This window comes from Canis aureus, chromosome 30, assembly GCF_053574225.1.
Source record: "Canis aureus isolate CA01 chromosome 30, VMU_Caureus_v.1.0, whole genome shotgun sequence".
In the NCBI taxonomy this organism is placed as follows: domain Eukaryota; kingdom Metazoa; phylum Chordata; class Mammalia; order Carnivora; family Canidae; genus Canis; species Canis aureus.
In genome coordinates, this window is record NC_135640.1 from 38771314 (window position 1) to 38796212 (window position 24899).

The 24899-nt window shown below is 44.0% G+C and overlaps 1 protein-coding gene and 1 long non-coding RNA gene across 3 annotated transcripts in view; one reads left to right on the forward strand and one right to left on the reverse strand.

Annotated features, from left to right (window-relative positions):
* Window positions 1-24460, forward strand: part of LOC144301986 (uncharacterized) — a 34051-nt gene extending 9591 nt beyond the window's left edge. The window contains exons 3-4 of one of the 2 annotated variants that reach the window (XR_013368910.1): window positions 14844-14987; window positions 23456-24460. This is a non-coding gene — a long non-coding RNA (uncharacterized LOC144301986). The remainder of the gene's footprint in view (window positions 1-14843; window positions 14988-23455) is intronic. The other variant, XR_013368909.1, reaches the window with a different exon arrangement.
* Window positions 20818-24899, reverse strand: part of DSCAM (DS cell adhesion molecule) — a 732790-nt gene continuing 728708 nt past the window's right edge. The window contains exon 33 of the mRNA XM_077879265.1: window positions 20818-21783. Coding sequence (XP_077735391.1) covers window positions 21431-21783 — 353 coding nt within the window. The 3' untranslated portion in view covers window positions 20818-21430. The remainder of the gene's footprint in view (window positions 21784-24899) is intronic.

The window sequence follows — 24899 nt, forward strand, 5'->3', positions numbered from 1 at the left end:
CAGCACTGAAGGTGGGGGTGGAGGTGTCCAGAGGAGGAAGGGGGAGGACATTGGAATTGGTGGGCATGGGCACTCTCATTGTGCAGCATGGAGTGAAGCCCTCCACCTGTAATGGTGGTTAGGAGAAAGAACAACTCTGAGGGGGTTGAGGTGTCTGGCTGCCTGAAACCCCACCTTCCACTCTTTATAGTCTCTGACCTTGACCAAGTGACTATCTGCAAGCCTTGGTTTTCTCACACTGAACTGGGACTAGTAGCACCTTCCCCTGGGCCATGTGGGCATCTAACAAGGGAATGAGTTTGCAGAACAAGGCACCAGGAGCCTGAGGTTTGGTCAGGTGGCCCAGACTCAGCCTGTGGCAAGGGTCATCAGAATAGTGTGAGGCCATGTAAATCAGGAGGGGTCCTATTTGAGGTTTTGCAATTTGTAGTTCCAGGTCCTATGAAAAGAGATGCTGGGCTTTGCAGCCAGGAAGAGGATTTGAATAGATCCTAAGGGCATTCTGATCCTATCCAAGCTGCAGAACTAGTTGCTATGAAAGTCACCCAGATAAAGCTCAGTCCCTTGGCTCAGGGACCTGACAACTGGGGAAGGAGCCCAGGGTAGAATCCGAGAAGTCTGGCTACAACACTCACCCTGCTGCTCCTTCCTACGTCACCACCTTAGGCAAGTTTCTCACCTTCCCTGAATTGTGGTTGCTCACCTACAAAATGGGGATGATGATGCTTGCTTTCTGGGGCACTAGAGGAGGTTTAGGGGTGACACATGGCAAGAGGTTGCAGGCAGTGGCTTAATTATCATCAGGGGAGGTGCAAAATAATTTCAAATAGTTGTGTAGCACAGAATCAGGAGCACTATTGGGGAAGGATAAGGTGTTAAAGATAAGGTTCCCAGGAGGAAGGGATCATTTTCAGCTGAGATAATTAGGAGAGCCTTCCCCTGTAGGACATGGGACTTCCTCTGGATCTGGGGGAAAGGCGGGGGTTGTATGGTGGCTTCACCACTCTGACATGGCCAAGTGGCAGCTGTTTCCCAGGATCCAGCTCCATGTGTACAGTCGAGTTAAACTGGGCCATGGGGCATTTCCATGAAATTTTGAAGGTAAAGAAGAAGCAACAACCATGTTATTTCAGCCTTTGGGAGGTCAGTAAAGTATCCAGGCACCACTTGTTTACATTGTCCTTATCTGCTGGCTTAGCTGAGGAGGCTTCCACTGAATGTCCACTCTGCTTTTCCAGCTCCTAGATGGGAGTGGGCTTGGCTCCATCACAAAAAGTGCCACCTTTTTCTGCAGGATACCCTGCCACCTGTTACAGACAGGGACAGGGCCTATCTCTCACCCCTGGGAAAACACAGGAGGGCCTCCAATGGCGTAACTGCAAACCTGCCTCCCCATTGTGCTCCTGTGGATAAGGTCCCCTAGCTAAACCACTCTCTTTATCATGGGGACCAGGCAGAGAGCCTGCTCATTGCTGGCAGCAGGCTTTAGTTCCCTGCCAGCCTGCAGAATTACTCAAACAAGCCAACCATGTCCTCCTGATCCTACAAAGCCTGCTCACACAGCCCTGGTTGTTCACTCTGTTCTTGAGTGTAACCCTCACGTGGCCCTGCATGGTGTGTCGTGTCATCCTCCCCTGGCTGTGAGGGTGCGTGACTAACAAGCTGCTGCCAGTCTTACCTGTCTAGTGTCAGGTGCTATGTGTTTGATCATCCCATAACCCTGCGGTTGTATTCCTCCCCTCACCAGTGAGGTAAAGAAGCCGTGTTCAAAACAGAGATCCACACAGGTTCCCATGTTCTCATGGATTCAGGTTCTAGCATGTGGGTTCCACTTGTCCTTGCTCTCTCCCATCTGATACCAATCCTTCCTTCCCCACTCACGGTCTTCTTCCTTGTGGATGTTAAGGACCAGCATCAGACCAAAACCCATAGCTTTTCAGGGATCAGTTTCCAGAACTGCGTGGATCAATGCATGGGTCATATAACTTACTTTGTCTCCCTGGAGGCCCTTTTCTGCCAGTAGCAAAAACATAATCTCCCTAATTCACAGTAAACACAGTGAATATTCAGGTTCCTTTCCTCTCCAGTCAATCAGGAGTGGGGGTTCTGTGAGCTGACCCTGTGCTCTTAGGCTCAGCATTCCATGCAGATGGGCCCCCACGTCTCCTCAACTCTCTGATCCCCATCACATCAGAGGCTACCTTCTCCCCTTGGGGCTAGTTCTGGGGTGGGTTCATGACTCCTTCTCAGACATCTTGTACACATCTAATTATTTTCCTTTCCCATCTCTTTTCTGGTTTAAAGACTACTTTTCTCTCAGGAAAAGCAAGTATTTTTAAAATCACTTCGTTTTTTTCCTGGAGCTATTGCTTAAAAAAAAAAAAAAATCGCTCTCAGATGTTAAGAACTTGACATCTTTCTTATTTCTTTCCGAATGACCTGTGACTTTGTTTTGAAGCAATGGCATCCTCTAGTTCCAACTGCAGATGGCTATGGAGCCAGTGGGGAAGGAGGGCACACATCACATTCTAAAATCCCAGATGGAGGACAAGAGAGATGCAGAACCTAGTGTTATGAACTAAATATCTGTGTGTCCTCAAATCCATATGTCAAATCCCTAAGTTCCAATATGACGATATTTGGAGATGGGGTTTTGGGAAGATAATTAGGTTTAGATGAGATCATGAGGGTGGAAACCCATGGTGGGATTAGCACCCTTATCAGATTAAGAATGGAAACCAGAGGTCCTCATGCCTGTGTCTACTCACTGAGGAAAGGCCATGAGAGGACACAGCAAGAAGGAAGCCAGGAAAGGAGGCCTCACCAAGTATCCAATCTGTGGGCCCCTTGGTCTGGGACTTTCTGCCTCCAGAACTGTGAGAAACAAGTGTCATTTAAGCCACTCCATCTGTGGCATTTGCATGGCAGCTCAAACATACCAAGACAACAGGTGAACCATGGGTGAGAGCTGATTCCAAAGGAGAGTCAGGGACAGGTGCCCCTCTCCAGGTGGTCAGGAAGGCTGGGCCTTGGGAAGGCCATTTGATGCCACACTCAGGGATATTTCCTGACCTTCAAGAGAGTGTTTTGGGGAGGATGTAGAAAGAAAACAAGATTGTAAAGGGCTGGGAAGTAAGCAAGGATCAGGAATATGGGAGTGCTGAGTGTCAGCCACTTCTACGAGATCTTACTAAATAGAAGTGGGGACAGATGACAGAAGCTTTAGGGCCTACGGGGGACATTCAGAATCTAGCAGCAGGAGGGAAAGATATGTTTAGGCCAGGGAAACTTGAGCGTTTTGGAACACAGAGGAGAAAGACCCAAATAAAGGGAGAGATTTCCACACTCAGAAATGAGAAACCTATTTTGGAATATTGGCTATACTTTTTGGTAACATGGTGATCTTGGACAAGATACCAAATCTCTCTGAGCTTCATTTTCTTCATTGTGTAACTTCTGAGAATGATAAGTGTATCTCGCAGGCTTGCTTTGAAAGGTTTTACTATTAACTTAAAAGGACTTTGCATGATATACAGCTACTTCTGTAAGTAGGGACACATATATGGTACTTACTGTTTGTCAGGTCTTACTCTCCACTTAAATGCATATTAACTTACTGAGGTGCATGTACTAAATGCCTTTCAACTTAATTCTCAAAGCAACACTGTGAGGTGATTAGTTTTATTATTTTCATTTTACAAATGAGGCTCAGAGATGCTAATAACTCACCCAAGAACACAGAGCTAACGGTTGGCTGGGAGACTGGCTCCTAATCACCATGCAACCCTGTCCAATGCCAAATGAGTTTTCAGGATTAAAATTGATTATGTGGTTGACTGATTAGGTGGACAGAGAAAAAAGAAAGGATAATTACTGGAAGTCAATAGTAAAGAAGGAATGAAAGGATGGGATCAATAGCCCAAGTGGAAAGGCTGACCTTTGAAGGATGAGGGACAAGAGGAGAAAAAGACAAAGTTGCAAGGTGATACTAAGTGTTTGAGAACCTGTACCCAGGCTCTCCTAAAGCTGATCGGATCCATTCTCCAAATCTTGACTTGAGCTAACGAATCTTTTTCTCACTTAAATCAGGATATGTTTGTTGCGTGTTCACTTACTTGAGTCTGAAGGATGATAACTGAACATTCATGGAATTTGGAGTCTGGTGGTGGAGAAGAGAGGTGGAGCAGGCTGTCACTGTGTGGTAGTGACCAGACCCTGTCTAGCTGTCTATATTGGTGTCCTCAGGTTGCCCTAATAAGTTGCACCAACTGGGTGGCTTACATCAACAGAAATTTATTCTCTCAAAGTTCTGGAGGCAAGAAGTCTGAAATCAAGGTGTTGGTAGGGCCATGTTCCCTCTGAAGGCTATGAGGGAGAATCTATTGCTTGCTCTTGATGATTTTGGTAATCCTTGGTGTTCTGTGGCTTATAGATGCAGCACCCCAATCTTCCTCCAGCATCACATGGTTGTTTCTCTGTGTGTCAGTGTCTAAGGAGAACAATCATATTACACTAGGGCCCACTCTAGTGGATTATGACTTCAATTAAATTTGAGTCTGTTTTGAAATAAGGTCACATTTAGGTACCAGAGTTAGGACTTCAACATATATATTTTTTTTGACTTCAACATATTTTGAGGGGGACATAATCTTCCCACTCTACACTTACACGTGGCCATATGTGGCATAATATGATTATCTTGATATTGTCCTCTCCATTCCTCCTGTCTTTCCACAAGTGTTCAGGCAACTTTATGTCTCTCAGATTTCAAGGGAGGAGGTGACGCTGTCTAGCCTAAAGGCCAAATTTTTTTTTAAGGCCAAATTTTTTACTTGGAGTTTCAAAAGTGGTTCTTGAAATTCACTGTAAAGATAATATCTTTACAAACCAAGGGATTTTTGATATGTAAGAGTTGGACTTTTTTGAAAAACAAAAGGATTTGTGAGTTTGGGCAGGAAAGCTTGGAGGACCGAGTACAGAGAGAATAAAATAAGCCTGATTTCTGTAGAAGACAACAGAATGTAATGCAAAGGCCACTCCTTGCAAAGGAAAGTAAGCATTCAACAAGCAAGGTGCTTTGGAGGCAACGAGATTAGAATAGAGCTGTTTGTAGCTGTCTGAGAAGACTCCTGGAGGCAATTTTAAACTCTAAAGAGGCAAGAATCATGCACAGAGGTTTGAGGATCCAGATAAGAACAATCTGGAAACACTGCAAACAGATCCAAAGTAGATGACCTAAGGTTGATGCAGGTATTTAGCCAGATAGGTCCCAAGGCAATCTCAAGGTCCCGCACATTCCAGGGAGGGGCAGGCCCCCAGGGGGACCAGAGTGCCCACCAAGTCAGAACAGGGGAACATAGTGGCTGTCGCAGGGACCACAGGCCTTAGCACTCACTGGCTGTCAGCATAGAACACCGAAAGACCATGAGGGGCAGCTTCACTGAGATCTAGGTTGTAGCAGGAGCTGGAAGCCAACCCTCACCCCCGCTAGCCTGTCCTGAACTTCCTCTCCCAGAACTTAGGTCACCACAAAGACACAAAGAAGGGGCAGGAAGGAGTCCTTCATTTGGATAACTACTTACCCCCAACAGGCTGAGTTCTAAATTGGAAGTGGCTAATTTCCTTGGAATGAGTTTTAATTTTTTAAAGATTTTCTTTCTTTCTTTCTTTCTTTCTTTCTTTCTTTCTTTCTTTCTTTCTTTGAGAGAGAGAGAGAGAGAGGGAGGGAGAGGGAGAAGCAGACTCCCCACTGAGCAGAGAACACAACATGGGGCTCGATCCCAGGACCCTGGGATCATGACCTGAGCCAAAGGCAGATGCTTAACTGACTGAGCACCCCAGGCACCCCCAGTTTTAATTTTTAATCTCCAATTTAAATGGAAGCTGGGCTCAGTTATGGAGGAACAAGATAGTTACATCTGTACATAGCTGAGGCTTCTTAATATGTGTATTAGTTACCTCTCACTGTGTAACTTAAGCGGCTGAGGACAATGCAGAGTCATAGTCTCATGGTTTTTGTTAGTGAGAGTTTGGGGTGGGAGGTAGCTGGGTTTCCAGCTTCAGGGTCTCACCAAGCTGCAATGAAGGGACTGACAGGACCTAAGATCTCATACAAATGCTCTTTGGGAGAAGAAAGCATTTCCAAGTTTGCCAAGTTTTTGGCAGAACACATTTCCTTGTACCTACAAGACTGAGGACCAACTGTTGGCCGGAGGCTGCCCTCAGCTTGCAGGGCCTCCTCACAGTCCCCTGGCATGCAGTCCTCCCCATGGGTAGTTCACAGCATGGCATCTACCTCCTAAAAGCTGACAGGAAAGTGAAAGCGAGGTGGCGAGCAAGGCCAAGTCTTACATGATCTAATCATGGGAGTGACCAATGATCACCATTGCCACATTCTGTTGGTAGAAAGAACATCACAGGTGCTGGCTACACTCAGAGGAAGGGGATTGCACAAAGACATAATAAATAGCAGAAGGCAAGGGTCAAGGGAGGTGGGGCACCTAAGGGTCTGTCTGTGACTATATGCAAATCTTCAAATTTGCTATACATGCACCATTGGCTGCATACAGCTTTTGTTCTAGTGTATGAGGTCAGTAACCACTGACGAATGACTTCAGTGTAGTCTTGCCAGTTTTGTAAAGTTCTTTTAAAGGTTATAGGAGTTATAGAAGCTCTCTGTGGAACTTCACATGGAAGCCCCGTAAATCCTACCTCACTGCTGAAAGATGGGAAAGGAAGCAGGACTCTGAGGAGGCTGCAAGAAGGAAAGAGTTCCAAGTGGGTGTGCTGTGACCATTTCATATGCCGCCAGGGTCCAAATGGATGCTTATATGTGTTTAGTCAAGCATTACTCAATATAATTTGGCTATTAAAGGAAAGATATAACATTTGAGAAACAAGAACTTGTTTTTGCTACTTTTATTAAGAGTGATAAATAAGAAAATACAGGAGAACACATAGCTACATGACATTAATGACTACTTAAAATTTTTAAGCATGCTTCTTTTAGAGTGATAGTGGAACAGTTTCTTTTGAAGTTTAACCCCATAAATGCTGCCATTTATACATTTTTGGTAGACAACCTTTAAGAAGTGGCTTTAATTAGCTTCTCTTTGTATCCCTCTCTAGCCCCTCTACAGCCTTCTCCCCTCCTCCTTCTTCCTTAATATATGTTGATATAATTAGTTTTATGAACCAAACTGGCTCACATCACCAGAAGACATGATATAAAATTGAAAAGGCACTGCATAATTAAACATTTAAACATGATTAAGCACACTTACATATATGCTCTTGGGCTAAGAACTGATTTCAGTACCATGGACATTCACCAAATAGAAAGCTCCTGGGAGTGTTTGCCTTATGCTGTGTATATATATATACACAAATATAACAAAATGACCCTTCTCAGTCCAAATGTTGAAATAGTGTTTGGAAATGAGTGGGATGCTTGTTGGGACGTTCTCCATTGACAGATGTTACTCGGCATCCATGGTCTTATATACGTGGGTCAAAGGAATAATTAACCACAATTGTAAACACTTATTAATCACCTATACATGCCAAACACTTGTTCTGAGCCTTTTAGATGTGTTAAATCATTCCATACTCCAACATCCCTGAAAGAAGTTGGTATTATTTTCCATGCTTTACATATAATGAAATTGAAACATGGGAAGCAACTGCCCAAAGGTTACAAGCTTATCCATGGTTACAAGCTGCCCAAAGGTTACAAGCTTATCCATGGTAGAGTCCAGAATCAAATCCAGTAATATGACTATAGATCTCATACCCTTAATCACTATGTTTTAAGATTCCAGGAGGGTTAGTGCACGTGTGCAAGTCAGTGCAAACTCAGTCTTTGGAATGACCTAAAGAAAAGTAAGACCTCTTTGAGCTATTTCATTAAGTCTCAAGATTAACTGCTTGATGTAAAGACCCTGGTGTGCTGTGCGCTCAAGCTTTAGTGGTTTCCATATGTATAATGGGGCAGGTTCTAATGAAGCCCATTTTCCTATATTTACTATTTTTGGCCCAAAGCCTAGCTCATGATAACGTTGTGTGAAGTGGCATCTTTTTTGGCCCTTTTTAAAAATATTGTGCTCAACTCAAGTCAACAATCTCTTGCCCCATGTGTTAGCAATATTGAGTTTCTCTTAGCAGGGAGCTGGAAGGATGAATCAGCCACAAAGTGGGGTATTACAAAAGAAGCCTTAAAAAAAAACCAAAGTCAGATTTCTGGAAATGATGTTAAAGGTTCCACATGTATTGCAAGACCTATAAATATCTCATCTTCTGTATTTGAAAACCTTTACTGTTGGTCCAAATGTTAATCCTCATTAGGTTATAAACCTGGAAAGGATTTTGTTGTCAAAGATAAAAGACAAACTATAAAATTGGATGCTTCCTAGCTGAGTCCAACCCTGCTGAAGAAACCAATGACTTCTCCTTGACTTCAAAGCCCTGACTGATTTACCTATTCCTCAAGCCTATCAATCCAAATGAAAAATATCCTTTGTGGAGTTTCTGCTTTAGCGGTGTCTTATCAGTTCTTCATCTGTGAGAAGGCCTGGGCCAGGGTGGTGGGGGGGTGGTGAGGGGTGATGGTGGTGGTGGCAAGATTAATGCAGAACAAGCTTCCACCTAACTTTCTATTAGAGACAACATCATTGGGCTCTCACACTGGTTCCCATTTGCCTGCCCCAGGCTCTCAGGTCAGCTTCGGAGCAGATTCTCCAAAGCTGACTTCTGTCACCTTAAGAATGCAGAAGAGCATTTTACATTTCAGAGAGTAAATATGGTGGCTACTAGGGAGTGAAGGGTAGGAGTTAAGATTGATGACCTTTGGGCAGCCCAGGTGGCTCAGCGGTTTAGCGCCCTCTTCAGCCCAGGGCCTGATCCTGAAGACCCAGGATTGAGTCGTGGGGCTCCCTGCATGGAGCTGCTTCTCCCTCTGCCTGTGTCTCTGCCTCTCTCTCTCTCATGAATAAATAAATAAAATCTTAAAAAAAAAAAGATTGATGACCTTTAAGGGTGCAAACTTGTAACAAGTACTCAATAAGCCATATACTCAATAAGCCATAAAGAACTAATGTATGGTATACCGAATATAGATAGTAATATTGTACTAGAAGTACATAATGTGACAAATATTACAATGGCAATGGAATGTATCAAATGTACAAGACATAAATGTATCACATGCTGTACATCTTAAATTTACACAATGTTACATGTAAAATTTATTTAATTAAAAAAAGAAAAGAAGGTAAAAATAAAAGAAAATAAAAGGATTTGAGCTTATGCTTTGTCCTTTACTTTTGGCCAAGATTTACTTGCATCACATGTGGAAAAGTTCAGAAAGCAATCAGCAAACTTCTCCCAGGAAAAATCATAATAAGATTAATCATAATCATAATTATAATTATAATAATATTCCTTAATGAAAATAATAAGAAAAAAGGTATTAACATCTGTGATGCTGCCTATTCATTTATTTATTTTTTTTTAAAATTTTTATTTATTTATGATAGTCACACAGAGAAAGAGAGAGAGAGAGAGAGAGAGGGGCAGAGACACAGGCAGAGGGAGAAGCAGGCTCCATGCACCGGGAGCCCGACGTGGGACTCGATCCCGGGTCTCCAGGATCGCGCCCTGGGCCAAAGGCAGGCGCCAAACCACTGCGCCACCCAGGGATCCCCTACCTATTCATTTATATCTTTATTGCCCAATATTTATTGAACATGGACGCTTGGGTGGCTTGGCGGTTGGGGTGTGCCTTCGGCTTGGGGCATTAACCCTGGGGTCCAGGATCGAGTCCCGCTTTGGGCTCCCTGCATGGAGCCTGCTTCTCCCTCTGCCTGTGTCTCTGCCTCTCTCTCTCTCTCTCTCTCTCTCTGTGTGTCTCTCTCATGAATGAATAAATAAATAGAATCATTGAGTATTGAGTATACTTGAGTATACTATACCATTGAGTATTTTTGACTCCCTTGTCAAATATTATTATTATTTAAAAGATTTTATTTATTTATTTATTTATTTATTTATTTATTTATTTATTAGACACACACACACACACACACAGAGGCAGAGACACAGGCAGAGGGAGAAGCAGGCTCTATGCAGGGAGCCCAATGCAGGACTCGATCCTGGGACTCCAGGATTGCTCCCTGGGCCGAAGGCAGGCACTAAACCACTGAGCCATGCAGGGATCCCCCCCAAAAATATTATTGAACATGTAATACATACTAGGCACTAGGATAGGTACTGGGGTAGAACGAAATATGAGACCCGGCATTAGGTATGCCTTCCTAGCAATAGAACTTGGGATGTAAATTTATATGCAAAAAATTTATTACAATGCTACCAGAAGAAAGCAAAGCAAGAGTGGGGGAAGGAAGTTGGAAGAAGAAGCAGTGATATCTGGCAAAGTCCCAGTTTAGATGATTTCATGGAGTTTTGGAGCATAAACTGCAGTTTGGATTTTGCTTCATATGGAGGCAAGGGAGCTGGACTTCCATAGTCCTGTGCTTGTTGATCACTGGCTAAATTCTTTCTAGGAAATGTTAATTTCCAGGCATGTTGATTCTCTGTGCTTGTAGGAAAGGTAATCCCAGGAGCTCAAGAGCAGTGCACTGATAGAAGTTGTAGGGGCTGCCTCTAGGAGAGCAGCCCACCAAAGCTGATGTGTGGGCACTTGGAAAGATTAAGAAGATATTTGAGGAGTCTAGGTGAAGCGCCAACATGTCCGTATAGTCCAGCCCATATTCTGTCTAGATTTACTTCCTTTTCACGTTACATTCCCTCCAGCCTATCATGGCTTCTTCAAGACTGGGACTGAGTTCAATTTCTGTGGGAAACCCTATAAGAAGAGAGTTAGTGGGACAAAATGTAGCCCCTGCTGCTGTAGGTGATCCCAAAGCAGTATCTGATGTTTGTTATCTATTTCCTCTGGCATCCATTCTAGATAACCTTTGCCATTGGCTATCACTTCTGCTGGACTGGGTGGTTTGTTTAGCGAAGTCACCAAGACACTCATCCCTGAGGATGGAGCCTCTGGTGACTATCGCTGTGGTTGTTGTAACTGCCCAAGCACAGTTAAAAATGGGCACGGGAGCACCAAGAGATGCCCTAGTGAATCAACTGCATGGTGAATACATCCCTTTCTGCACTTGGGACATGAAAACCCTGCCTCCTTATGATGATCAAGGTCAAGTACTGCTGATCTGCTGTTAGAGAGAACCTCAAATGACTAGGTAGCAGCTATGGCTTTAAGTTTAACATGGCTTTTACTATGTCTCCTGTTGGAAAGAGCTCTCCTCTGGTAAGTGGCCTCTAGATCTGTAGAACCTAAAGTTTTGGGGATAAAATCACAAATTCCCTTGTGAGTTGCTGGAGGTGATGGTCAGTAAGGTCATTCCTTCCAAATTTTGGTTTCTGGATCCATGTCTTTTACCACTGGGATCTTAGTACCATATAATGACTGTTGGTTTAAGATATGTACTACATCCTGGAGGACCACAGTACCCCCAACTTCATAGGGTGTTGTCTCCATTCTAAAATCTTAGCCACATCTTCAAAATACCATTATCATGCTCTATTATTACTTATACACATTGTAGGACCAGTAGACCCATCATCATGTGCCCAGTGTCACACTTTCTTTGCCATTAGTGGTCCCTTCTTTCTATATGTTTATTTTTTTAAGATTTTATTTATTTATTTATTTGAGAGAGAGAGAGAGAGACAGAGAGACAGAGAGAGACAGAGAGAGAGAGAATGAACATAAGTAGGGGGAGCAGCAGGCAGAGGGAAAAGGAGAAGCAGGCTCCCCTCTGAGCAAGGAGCCCAATGTGAGTCTCAATCCCAGGACCCCAGGACCATGACCTAGGCTGAAGGCAGACACTTAACCAACTGAGCCACCCAGGCACCCCAGTAGTCCCTTTGTTCTAGACAATATTTTGTTACTTGGGACCCCATGTTGGTACATTTGTTACTCCGGCTCTCTGATCTGTGGACCTCAGCATTGGGGCAGGAAGAGCAAAATGATGTATGTGAATCTTGATCATGATTCACTGCCCTTTCCAAGCTAGAAAAGAATAAGGAAGATGTGAAACACATTATACTTCAAAGTCCTGCGCTCAGACTTTCATCTCAGAGAGAACTGAAGGGTAAGGTACAGCTTAGCAGGGTAGTTGTCCTGCTCATAAGCAAGGCACTTTGGATTCCACACCCTATGCCAGTCAATCACTGGTAAGGTCTCTTCATCCCAGAACATAAACTCCCAGGCACCTCTTGCTCTCTTCACTTGTATGTAAAAAGTGGCTCCAGCAACTAAAGAGAGTTCTTCCAAAATGAGTCACATGTACAGATATTTGAAGCCAGAAGATGGGCAGAGGACTTGAGTAAAAGAGATGTGAGGAGTCATAGATGAAGTGCAGACAGTGTTTGCTCATGGCTGAGAAGAGACACAAACCCTAAGCAAACTGTTATAATTCAGAGTGGTAAGTGCCATAACAGAGGCAAAGGCAGGCAATTCCAGGGTCAGTGAGCCTGTCTCTTCCTTGGGCTCAAGAGTGTGAGAAGAAAAAGGAATAATTATGTACCAGGAGGTGACCTCTGAGTTGAGCTGAGCTCATAAAGATGGGCAAGGATTATTCAGACAAATGGAAAAGGGGATAGACAGGTTCCAGGTAGACAAACAGGCATGTGTAAAGTCATGAGGATGAGAGACTCATTTCAAGTATTTAAGAAACTGAAAGAAAAGTGTGTGTGTGTACGTGTAGGTGTAGAGTATGGTGGGAGATAAAGGGGGTGTTGATAGAGATGAAAGAGTAGTCTAGTTTAGGCAGACTACACTAGATGAGAACCAGATGATGAATGGTCTTAAATGCCATACTGAAGAGTTTGGATATTTTATTCAAGGCAATAGAAAATAATTAAAAAATATTAAGCAATAAATTTCTCAATGAAAATTGCATGCTAAGAAGGCTAGTATGGCACTGGTATAGAGGGTGAGATCCGATAGTGTATAATATTGGAGATACTAAGACCTATTCCAGGAAGTCATCGCGATAATCCATGTGAAGAAGAACAGAGCAGTTGTGGAGAGATTAAGAAGCATGGGGGAAGTATGAGAGGATAAGAGACATGGTTAGTAGCTGTGGAGGTGAAGGAGAGTCCTGGATTGGATGGTAAAGCTATAACTGGGATAGGGACTCAGGATGAAGGGAGCCAGGAGGAGTGAGGTCATACATAGTCATCAGTGTTGAGTAGACTGATTTTGAGTTTTGCATGCTACGTCTAAATGGAGATGTCCAGGAGGCTGCTGGATGTGGACTGACAACTCAGTGTAGAAGTTCAAGCTGGAGAAATAAATTAGGAATCAGTAGAATGCAGATGATAATTAAAGCTATGATTGCAGATGGGATACTAAAATTGTCAAGGGTGAAAAAATAAAATAAAATAAAATAAAATAGTCAAGGGTGAGAAATAAATGCACAAGGGTGAGGGTGGACATCTGGGAAAATACACTTTTGAAAGGAGCTTTGGAGAATGAGAACCTCATCAATAAAATTGAGAAGACTTATCCCAAAATGCAGAAGAACCAGAAATCAGGAAGAAATTTCTCCAGTGCTATGGAGGAAGTTGACCAAACTGAGGGGCCATGGGACCAGGGCTCAAGGAAGTCTTCTATGTTTTTGAGGAAGTCAACTTCAGGGTACGAAAATAGGTGGTGAGGGCACGTGACGTTGGTGCACACTTCAAGGTGCTTCATTGACAAGGAGAATGGGGACAGGCAGTGCCTATAGTGAGTGGAGAATTGAAGGAGAGATTTTTTTTTCTTGATGTGAAAGACTTGAATATTTTTACATATGAAAACGAGAGGAGATAGGACTGAACAGGGGAGTGTGGGTCTTATAAAGGTGGGAGAGTTTGAGATCCAGACTACAGATGGATAGATGAGCTGCAGGTAGGAGGGGGACACTTTTCCTACTGCCCTAGGAAGGCAAGAGTAAGGGTGGGTGTAGGCTCAGAAGAGTTTGGCGGTGTGTGTAGGAAAAGGAAGCTTTTTCTTGGTTGCTGTCTGCTAGAAGTGAGGGCAGGAGATGGGATAGGGGTTTGGAGAAGGTCCTGATGGTTTGGCCTGACCCAGGTGGAACTGGGGTAGCATCAGAAGTGCTGGCCTTCTAGGAGCCTCAGTTACAGAACACTGGTGTACATTTCCAAGAGTGAGAAATGTGACGTCCTGGCAAATATGAGTCACTGGGGCTGTACCCACCAAGGACAGACAGACACCAACCTTGTTACCAATGGTGGCAACAACAACAAAAGTCAATTTTCTGTGACTCTCACAAAAGGGTTACCAGCACAAACTTAGAAATCTGCTAAATGTAAAAAGAAACTTATTTAGAAGGACCTGAGGGAAGGTCAATCTCTTCAACATCAGTATGCGAGATTTTATGCAACATGCAGTGAAGTCGCTGTTACCTGAAACCTTCAGAAGTGGAAGTTTTGATGAAACAGTCATATTCTCTTGTCACGTGGCCAGGAAGTCAGAATCAGGCTTCTTTACTTTCCCCTCCCCTCAGGATAAAGAGCACACACACATAATAATTAGCTGAATTTAGGAGTTTATTAAAAAGGTTAAAATCTGCCTTATACCCTGGGCTTACACATATTTAGAGCACCCTTTTTGAATTTTACAAAACATCTGCACATCTACATTCACTTCATAAACATCATTTAAAAACATTTACTGGTATTGGCTGATGCCTGGGCTGGATGTAGGAGTTAAAAAAAAATAAAAAGAATGTAATGCAGCCCTCACCTCTCATACACAGTTCCAAAGAGCTCAGATATTTGCCCAATGAGATTGACACCAAGAAGGATCATCTCCTTGTTGAGCTGGAAGGGCCCTGGAGAGCTGATCCAATCAGGTCTGTTTGCAGATGTCTAAACCAGATGGCCAAGCACAAGATCTCACGGTGAGTTCCTGGACTTGTTGGTGCTACAGCTGAGTCTCTCTGCACAATGTTCTTGTTATTATACCACGTGCCTTGCCAGCCCCAAATCCTCCTATGACTCAATACCATTAAACATACAAAATTTTCATGTTCAGCAGAATGGACACATAGGGAGGCAAAGAGACAAAGGCATCTTGAGAACAATTTTTGGCTAGAATGGATGCTGGAGGGTTTCCGGTTAGCTCTATAGCCGCTAGAATGTCCCCTTGCTGCTTGCTCTGGTAACCGTTATTGGAAGCATCTTCATTATGCTTGGTTTGACACAAAAGACTCTTAACTACTCTTAAAGGAAACATAATCTCCTTGATGTTGAAGGTTAGTTCTTGCCACATGATTGAGCTGAATGTCTTCACCAAGGTCCACCATGCTGAAGATTATGAGAAAAGTTAAGTGGAAGTTTTAGTAGAACAGGAATGTTCTTTTGCCATGTGGCCAAGCAGAAAAATAGGTAGTGTTGGCCTAACAGTATGTCTTTACTTAACTTGTGCTTTGCTCTGCATGTGCAGAGTGCATCTGTTTGGACTGTCAGCAGATTCCTTTCCTGGTCAATGGCAGGGCAAGTTCCCACCTTGACGGGAACATAGATGTTGGAGTTTGCTGACATGGTGTGTGTGATATGTTTTATCTGTGTGTTATTGGGTGTGGGCACAGTGGTTGCATGGAAGACTGTGCTCTCGCTCAGGTCAAGGGTTGAGTGCTAGATCAGCATGCTGGCACCATTATTGCTCCATCTCAGAAGCTGAACTTTGTAAGACACTTAAAATTTTGGATCTGGAAACAGGAAGTGTCTTTTTAATAGATTGCTAAATATTTCTTCCTGGTGTGGCAAAAGGAGGTCCCATCTTTTTACTAAGGCATTCAGCCCTTAGGGAAACCTCAGAGAATGACAAATTAAGACAAATACTGAATTAATAACTCTTTGAGAACCTAACTTTGTGCCCACATTCAACATGAATGGAAATGCTGCCTTCCCTCTGATTGTGATGCCCAGGTGGTCTTGGTAACCCCTCTGTGGTAGCATAGCCTTGGGCCCTGTCATCTCAAGGACATTTCTGAGCACCTTCCCTTTATTACACACAGGATTGTATATCTCAGTTGTTTCTCTCTCTGTGGTAGGGTTTTCTTTGAAGCAGAACACAACCCTCTCTGGGGAGGCACAAAGCCAGCGACAATAAACATTGCCTTTTCTTCTTACAGTTGGCTTGAAGTTTCTGGAACACAAAGAGCTTTCCAGCTTTGCCAAGCTTGTCTTGGGAGATGAAACAGACACTCCTTGCCATGTGCTCAAAGTTACTTTTCCCTAGCTTTCCCCCTTTCTGAAAGTGAGATATTGAGAAAAGCAAAACAACAATAACAACAACATTCTCATCAAATTGCAAAAAAAAGTTGTGACTGAGTGGATCACACCCAGAAGCCTAAGCTGCAGTAATTCTGTTAGGGAGTAGAGGAGGCGGGCACTCTCCATGTCTAGTTTGCCATTGTCAGGGATCTGTAGAGGGTACCATACTCAAAAACTAACAGGTTGGCTCGCCACAGTTCCATGGATGCTGGAAGAGGACATGAGTCTCCTGTCAGAGACCCAATGTAGTATTACAGCACAGTGATTGGCAAGAGTGCCACACTCTCATCAGTTCCCTTGTGCCCTCAAGGCCCACAGGGTAACGCAGAGGTGCTAGGTAGACTCTGTGCACACAGTAAGTTTGTGTCACAGTTGATGAACCATGAAGTTGAGAAAAATTGAGCATCTTTTCCATTTCAACAAATATTTGTAGGGTGCCTACTGTGGACCAGGTGCTGATCTAGGAATGGAGGACACAATGAGAAAAATGGAGTTCTGTCCTTGCGTGGCTGACTTTTTTTTTTAAGATTTTATTTATTTATTTATTTGAAAAATCCAAGGATTTCTTGGATTTGGATGAGAGATCCAAGGATTTGGATTTGGATCCATTTGGATTTGGAGAGAGAGAGAGAGTGAAAGAGAGAGAGAGAGAGAGAATAAGCAGGGAGAGCAGAAGGCAGAGGGAGAGGGAGAAGCAGACTTCCTGCTGAGCAAGGAACCTTAGGATCATGCCTTGAGCTGAAGGCAGATACTTAACTGACTGAGCCACCCAGGCACCTCTGTAGTTAAACTTCTTGTTGGAAAAGACAGATAGTGAAAAAGAACCATTATAAATAAGTAAATTACATAGTAAATCAGAAGATGAGAAGGGTATGGACTGAGAGCTACAGAAGATGTGGGAGCAGGAATGCTGGGAGGGGGCTGGATACAGTATAAATAGGGTGTTCAGAGAGGGCTTCGCTGAGAAGATGAAATTGGAGTGAAGATGGAAGAACATGAAGGAACCTGCCTGAGGCCATGCAGACGATCAGGGAAGCTTGAGGATGTGAATGCCTATGTTTAATGCCTAGGAAACTTTAAACTTAAGAAAGAATTTGCTGGCAAACCTGTCAAATTTTGCCTTGGAGGGAGACATTGTTTTTATTATCTCAGTCAGCACACAGATCTGCCTTTTGCCCAGCAGGGAGATATAGCTCTATCTTCTGAAGCTATCCTTTATGCAGATAGTATCCTTGAAAAGATACTACAGAACAGAATCTATTAATACCTCTACTCAGAAGACATGCACAAATGCAAGAGAATCATGAAAGATTGTTTCTCAGCAATTATTCTCCACTCTCATGCTTGATGATACTTGAGTGACCCAGCTAACTAACTGAGGTCCCTCCAATCCTCAGTCCCAGTTTGTAGAGGGGAGAGGGGCTCAGTCAGGACCCCGTCCTTAGTTACTATCTAACTCCATCCTAGCCCTGGCTGGCAGGCTCAGAAATTCCTGCTGAGAACTCAAGAGCTCTACTATCACAAATCTTCTCCTCAAATAACATACAAGAGCAAACAGACACAGTTCTACATAAACCTGAAGATGCCTTGACTCATACCCTAGTTAAGATTGCAGCAGCCTAGTTTCCAAGAGCTGAAGAAGACTTTTCTTTCACTCCAGCTTCATTCCTCTGACTCTGCTGTTTGACAGGTCACTTTGAGCCAATGGGTGGAATAGCATCATGGGGCTCAAGGACCTTGGGATATTAAATTGTTGATAATCTTCCCAAGAGACCTTTGGAGAGCTGATGATACCCTCCAGACCACATTCTTTAGGTAACTGAGAAAGGCTTTTGAACATGAACATACCATCAGTATCCATCAAACTTTCCAGGGCAGGTGAGTATAATCAGCTAGTCCTTGGATTTCCAATCCTAGTCCTTGAAGGCTGTCCACCTATGCTAGAAATAGATTTATAGAGTTCACATTTTCTTTTTTTTTGGAAGGCTTCAGTCATTTCCTTAAAAACCACATGAAGCTTTTGGCTTATGGAGAATCAAGGTCCCAAATCAGAGAGACCTTAAGTGAGTGTGATCTCCTGCTTAAGAACAATTGAAGCAACCATATGTTTTTTTATGTCTTTAAGTATTATCAAGATTCTCTGTGGTATGTGTACAATGATGATGGGATGAGAGCTTATCCAGTCTAACCTGTGATAAGCTTTGTATCATTTTACTCCTCCATCTTTCCCCACCTCCGTTTCTCCACTTCCTTCTCCTCATGAGTGGTCATGGCAGATGTGGATACAAGAAAGTGAGCTGACGTACATGTGAACTGAATGGAAGAACCAGGGTTTCTGTAGATGTATGAGTACTGAGGGCTGTGTGATTTACTGGGAATTTATTACAAAAAGGCCTTGCTTGCTTTAGGAAAGTGGGCATTTTTCAGACTGTTAGCTGAGGGATGCCTTAGAGGAAACTCAGCCCATTGACCCAATAGTATTGTTCATTGACTCTGTACCTATTCTCCATCAGCCTGCCAACTATCATGCATTGACCCCATAACTATTCTCCATTGACCCCAATGGCTATTGTTCATTGACCCTCTAGTTATTGGCAGAGGATAAAGAACTTATCAGAGTTCCAGTGCTCTAAGATACCGCAGTCTGGTTTCAGACTTAGCCTAATAAAATGACCTCTCAGAAACATTTTAAATCAGGTTAGAGACAGGCAAAGGTCCAGAGGAAAATTAATCATTATCACTCAATAATGGTTGTTTTACTACACAGTGCCCCCTTTAATCTATAAATCTGGATCTCTTTGTGGTCATCAATACTGGACCTCTTCCTGAGAGGTAGGGAATTGGACTTTTTGATACAAGGCTTGTGTGTCGAACTCATTTTAATGAACATCACGAAAGCAGAGTTATTGAAAGTAATCCATTACAGAGGCAAGCATTATGTAGAATCTTTATTTTTGCACAGCTTGAGAAAAAAAGAAAATATGGTAAACTTCTAAGTTTGGGAAATATAGGAGTTTTAAACTGATGAAAGATAGTTTTAATTTTTCCCAGAAAGTAGCATTTAATTTCTTTTGCATACAAAAGCAGTCTGCGAGGATCTGTGAGGGTGCAGACAATAAGCTGTCGACATGTTTCAAATTCTGAAACCATGGCAAGAAAACACACACACACACACACACACACACACACTTCAGAAGCATAGAGTCATCTACTATTCATGCCAGCAGGTGGTCTTGACAGAGTCCTGGCCCTGTTCTGCAGGTGCTCAGTATCACTGCATCTATGTAGGCAAATGTGCCTGCCTGGAAAACAAATGGAAAGAAGCAGTGATAGGAAAGAAGGAGGTAGGAGGGAAGCAGGCAGGGAGAGAGGAGGGGAGAACAGGAAATACGTTTCTGAACATGTTCCCATATGGTAATAACTGGCACCCGTCTATGCTGGTGACTTAAATGGGAGCCTGTAGAGAATATTAAGAGAGAGGAAAGTACTCGGGTAGTCTGTTACCTGGGCCACTGAGCTGCTATGGGCATTTGATCAAATTTTCTGGTGAATTTCAAACTTCTGTGGTGGAGACCTAAGAAAGTCTGCAATGGGGTGCAGGTGCCATGGGAGGATGATGTGGTCTTTCTAAAACACACTGTGTAAAGGTCATGGGGCAGAAGAATGCAGTCCAGGGTACTTAAGAGTACGTTCTCTGTTAGGATAAGCCACATGATAAATAATTTAAACTTGAAAGAAGAAGAAAAATTTAGATTTCAGAGGAACATCACTTACTGTTGGCTGGTTTCCCTCCTGGTACAGAGAAGTGAACCAGAGGCAACATATACTAAGATGGTCTATTGCAAATTTAGATACCAGTCATGGCAGTGACAGGACAGGTCTTAGAGGGTAAGAGGCATGGAATTCCCTGGTCCTCTCTTCTTTTCTCCAGAAAGCTGATGCTAACTGTGAGACTCTAGAGTAGGGGTCTGCAAACTTTTTCTGTATCGGGCCAGATGGTAAATATTTTCTGCTTTGCAGGCCATACCATTTCGGTTGTAACTATTCAACTCTGTTGTCATAGCACGGAATAGCCATAGGCAAAATGCAAATGGTGCACATGGCTGTTTTCCAATAAAATATTATTTATAAAAGCAGCGAGTGGGCTGGATTTGGCTCATGGGCCATGGTTTGCTGACCCCTGGTCTAGCTAGAGAGTGAGGTGCTGTGGAGAGGCAAGGAAGGAGCAGAACATCTGGGAGGCTTCGAGTACCTGGCCAGCCCCTGGTTATGGTCACGACCAGCTGCATCATCTGTGCTCTTCCCAGCCATTCCTGAGGAGCTTGGAGTGTTGGTGTCCTCTCTGGTTTATTCAACTGGGCTCTGGGTTCAGCCCTCGTGTTTGCAAACACAAGCATCGAGAGGAAGGAGGACCCAGCAATCAGTGGGAGACGAGAGAGGTAGACATCGAAATAAAGGCAGACCACCTTTTCTTTTTTATTTCGCTTAGACAAAATGCAAAGAGTGTCTCATTAAATTAAAAAATAAACAGAAAAGAAAATCAAATTGATTCCCCCCCCACCCCTTCACTGACGGCACTCATCCTAATTCACAACAGAAGGAGGTCAAATTGAGGACCCAGTTTCTAATGGGAAAGAAAGGTGTGCAAACATGACTAAAGTCTCCCCCCTGCCCCCAAATCAATGTTCCTTTTAAATTCACAAAGAGGGTGATTTTTTCCCCATTTTCGTTCTTAAATCTTGTGTGATAGAACTTCCAGTCAGAAGGTTTAGTTAGTCCCCCATGCACTTTGTAGAAAATCAGTAAAAATGCAATAACCTGTGAAGATCATAAAACTGGACTTCTTTCCCAAAAAATCAGATGCCCAGGCAGATGGAGCTCACACTCAGACAGAAAAAAAGCAGGAGAGTCTTTGCACTGTCTGTGGTTTCAGTATTTTCTCTTTTTTTTTAATATATTTTGGCAATTTTCTTTAATTATAAATATTGGAATTCCGTAAAAAAAAGGTAGCTTTGATTGAATTTTTTAAATTGTATTTACAACTGCTGTCCAGTCATGCTGTTTGTTATACCAGGGTGTAGGATTTTGCGTAGGGATTGTTTCCTTTCAAATGGCCCCGAGAGTCGAGCAGGGATTCTTGGGAGCTGCTCATCTTAGCTGCCTGTCCCAGCTCTGCTCCCTCTCGCTGAGGTAATGTGGCCACAGTCCCTTGCTGCCACTGCTGTCCCTCTCTTGTGGAGGACGTGGAGGAGGAGGCCTCCATGGGGATTGGCTCAAGGACCGTGGGGCGCTTCAGGGTCCGACTTTTCTGAGGTTCCAAGCACGCTTGCCCTAAACTCAGGTCCCTGCTGGTGCCTGCACCGCTTCGGTTTAACAAAAAGTCCATTCTAAGGTATGGAGGCAAATGTATGAGGTCACCTGCAAAGAAACACAGAGCAGTTAGTTGGCTTCCTCACTTGCTCAGCAGGAGCCGAGTGCCCTTTGGGGTTCAGAGCTGGAGATGTCACTGTACCTGGCTGTGCTTTGTGAGACCCCTTGTCAGAGCTCACCGCAAAGGCAGGTGGAACCCTCCTCACACCCGTCCCACCAGGCATAAGATGAGCTGGCTTTCCTACAGCACATTAACTTAGGCTTTTAAGGGTCATACTTCAGCCAGAGAAAGAGCAGTAACAAGATCCTTCAAAACCTCACAATGGAAAGAAAAGCATACATCAAAGGCAACAGTGCACCCCCAGGTATAAAGGGTGATGGACCAGACCCCGTATGTGATCGGAAGTGCTCAGGGGAGCATAGGGCTCGAGGAGGAAGGCAAGGATGCCAAGGAAGCAAGGGTCAAGCTCATTGGCTAGCTCAGTGCTTCCAGTCTTCTCCACCCCAAGACACATGCAGACAAGGGAGCGTTTGTGTAGCAGCAAGCTGGGTGAATGCAGGGGGCTCTTCCCAGCCATCTGGGGATTGAGGAAGTCACTATTTTGGCTCACTTGTAACTCCTGGGTGGACAGCTCTGGCTAAGAAATGGGCTGCGGGTGTGCCGTCCTCAAGCCAAGAGACCAGGAAGGAGGATGTGCTGGTTGGGGGAGGCACGGTGATGGCCTGAGCTCAGAAGACATCCACAGAATGTCAGAAGGAATGTAATGGTGAGGCCTAAAAAGGGGCCCAAGGATCATGGTTTCCGATTGGAGGATAGTGGGAGGGTGACAGGGAAGGATGTGTGGATTTTTATATATCCAGGTTCCTAAAAGTGATGACCTGACCTTATTCTAAAAACTTTAATAAGCAAATTATATTAATTTGCTCTTTTATTTACTCACATGGCTATTAGTCTTTAATTTTTTTTTCTTTTTCACATACCCGAGAAAACGTGGAATTCATTTACCTCTAAGGTTATTTTAAAATGTAGGTCAAGAGTGCCTCATGCTGTTTCTGAGACCCAACTAAATCTTGAAACTTGACATATTTGTAATGTGTTGTAACAGATTTGGGAATGAGTCTCTATCCCAGCAACTCCCCACTGAATGAGCAGGGCTTATTAAGCCTTCAAAAATCTATAGCCTTTTGGTCCCAGCTGGATTACAGGATGCTCAGGTCCTAGATTAGGAGGAACAAATGTGTTTGAAATCAAAAGACAAAACCCATGATAGCTGCCCTCTGCCTGCAGGGGCTCTCACATTAGATTTAGTGATCAGGAGGGTGAGGGTAGCTGAGAAAGGTGGGTGAAAATGGAAAATCCTTAATAACGGAAACAGTCCAGCGCCCACATCTTCATATAGCAGGGCTACTTGCACTTGCATACTGCAGGTCTGCCAACTATCTCTGAATACCCAATGTCTCCGGGCGATCCAGTTTTTCAGGCAAAGCTGAATTAAGTTGCATGATGCTCTAATTAGCCCTTTTGACAGTGTGAATGCTGCAAATGTGTCCTCTTAATAATTCATGCACTTATGTGGAAGAAAGCACCAGAGTAATCGGTGGTGAACTTGGTTTATTAAAGGCACTTTATGTCCATTAAAATCCCACCCCATGTGCTGATCCAAGTACCACTTGGGAAACTGGGCTATCTAATCATCCATGCATTTTCTATGTTCTTCAGATGCCTACAGATCCAAGGCAACTTGTGTGCTTATTACTCCAGCGAGAAAGAAGAGGAATGGAAACCGTGGTGACAGTCTGGATGTTGGCACAGCTGCTTTTCTCAGCCTCCCGCCTTCCATCTGCCTATTCCCACGGAGAACCTAAACAAGGATTCTACTGGTGGGGATTAGGAGTAGAGGTCTGGAAGGCATTGCCTGCCTTTAATCTAGGCTCAATCTCCTCACTCATAAAAATGGAAATAATACTAGAATCTACCACATAGAGTTGAAGTGAGGATTTAATTAGGTAATGCATGTGAAATGTTTACTGTCAGACACCTCCCTTCTCAGAAGGTCCGTTGTTAGGAGCTGGACCAGCCAGGGGAATGAGCCGGGAACTCTTCTTTCTACATTGGTTTCTATCTTCGGTGGGTTGATTACAGTCCACCCCTTCCAAAAGATACGTCTGTGTCTCAACCCTCAGGACCTGTGAACATGACCTTAGTTGGAGAAATAATTAAGGATCTTGAGACGAAATCATTAGGACTCAAGGTAGCAGGTGTCCTTATAGGAAAAGAGAGAAGGAGGCTGGAGACAGAGCAGAGGGGAGAAGCCATGTGAGGATGGAGAGATGCAGCCACAAGCCACAAAATGCATCCACAAAAGGATGGAGCTGGAGGAGGCATGGAAGGGATTGTTTCCTAGAGTTCCTGGAAGGACCACAGCCCTGTTGACACTGGATTTTGGAATTCTTCCCTTAGAACTGTGAGAATAAATTCGTGTTGTTTTGAGCACCCAGTTTGAGGTACTTTGTTATGCCAGCCACAGGACACTCACACAGATGTCCTTTCTTCTTGGCTGGGATGCCCTGGGTACTTCATGTGAAGCCTCTCTGAATACTCCTACTGTCTGGGAACAGTCTCTGCTTATACCAATTACAGGAAAGGAGGGAATTTCTCTTTAGAGACCAGTAACAGCAGCCGACATAGTTGTGGTTTGCGGTGTTCCCACCCTGTGCTCTGACCCGTCACCCACCTTTCCTCCTTACAGAGACCAAGGCAACACCTCTTCCCCCAGTTCCCCTGCTCTCTGGGAAAGCACACACCTGTCCAGCTGGCTCTCAAAGCCCCCGCTCAGGGAGGCTGGCTTTCCTGGGGTCTCCCTCACAAGGGAGCGGAAGCCTCTATGAAGGCCTCTGTCTCCACAGGGAGCAGGTCTCTTGGTTCCTCATAGTCCAGCCCTCCCCAGCCGACCCACCCCTGGCCACCTAACCCTCTCCATGCTCTGTGGAGCAACATGCCCTGAAGCTAATCCACCAGGAACCCCTGGAGTTATCCCATGTGTGAGAAAGTAGCAGTGATCCAGGAGTCATTCAAGGATCTTTTTCACTTTGAGCTCTACGGTCACCTCTGTCGGCACACACGGCCTTGGTCTCCTTGTGCGTAAACCCACCATTGCCACAAA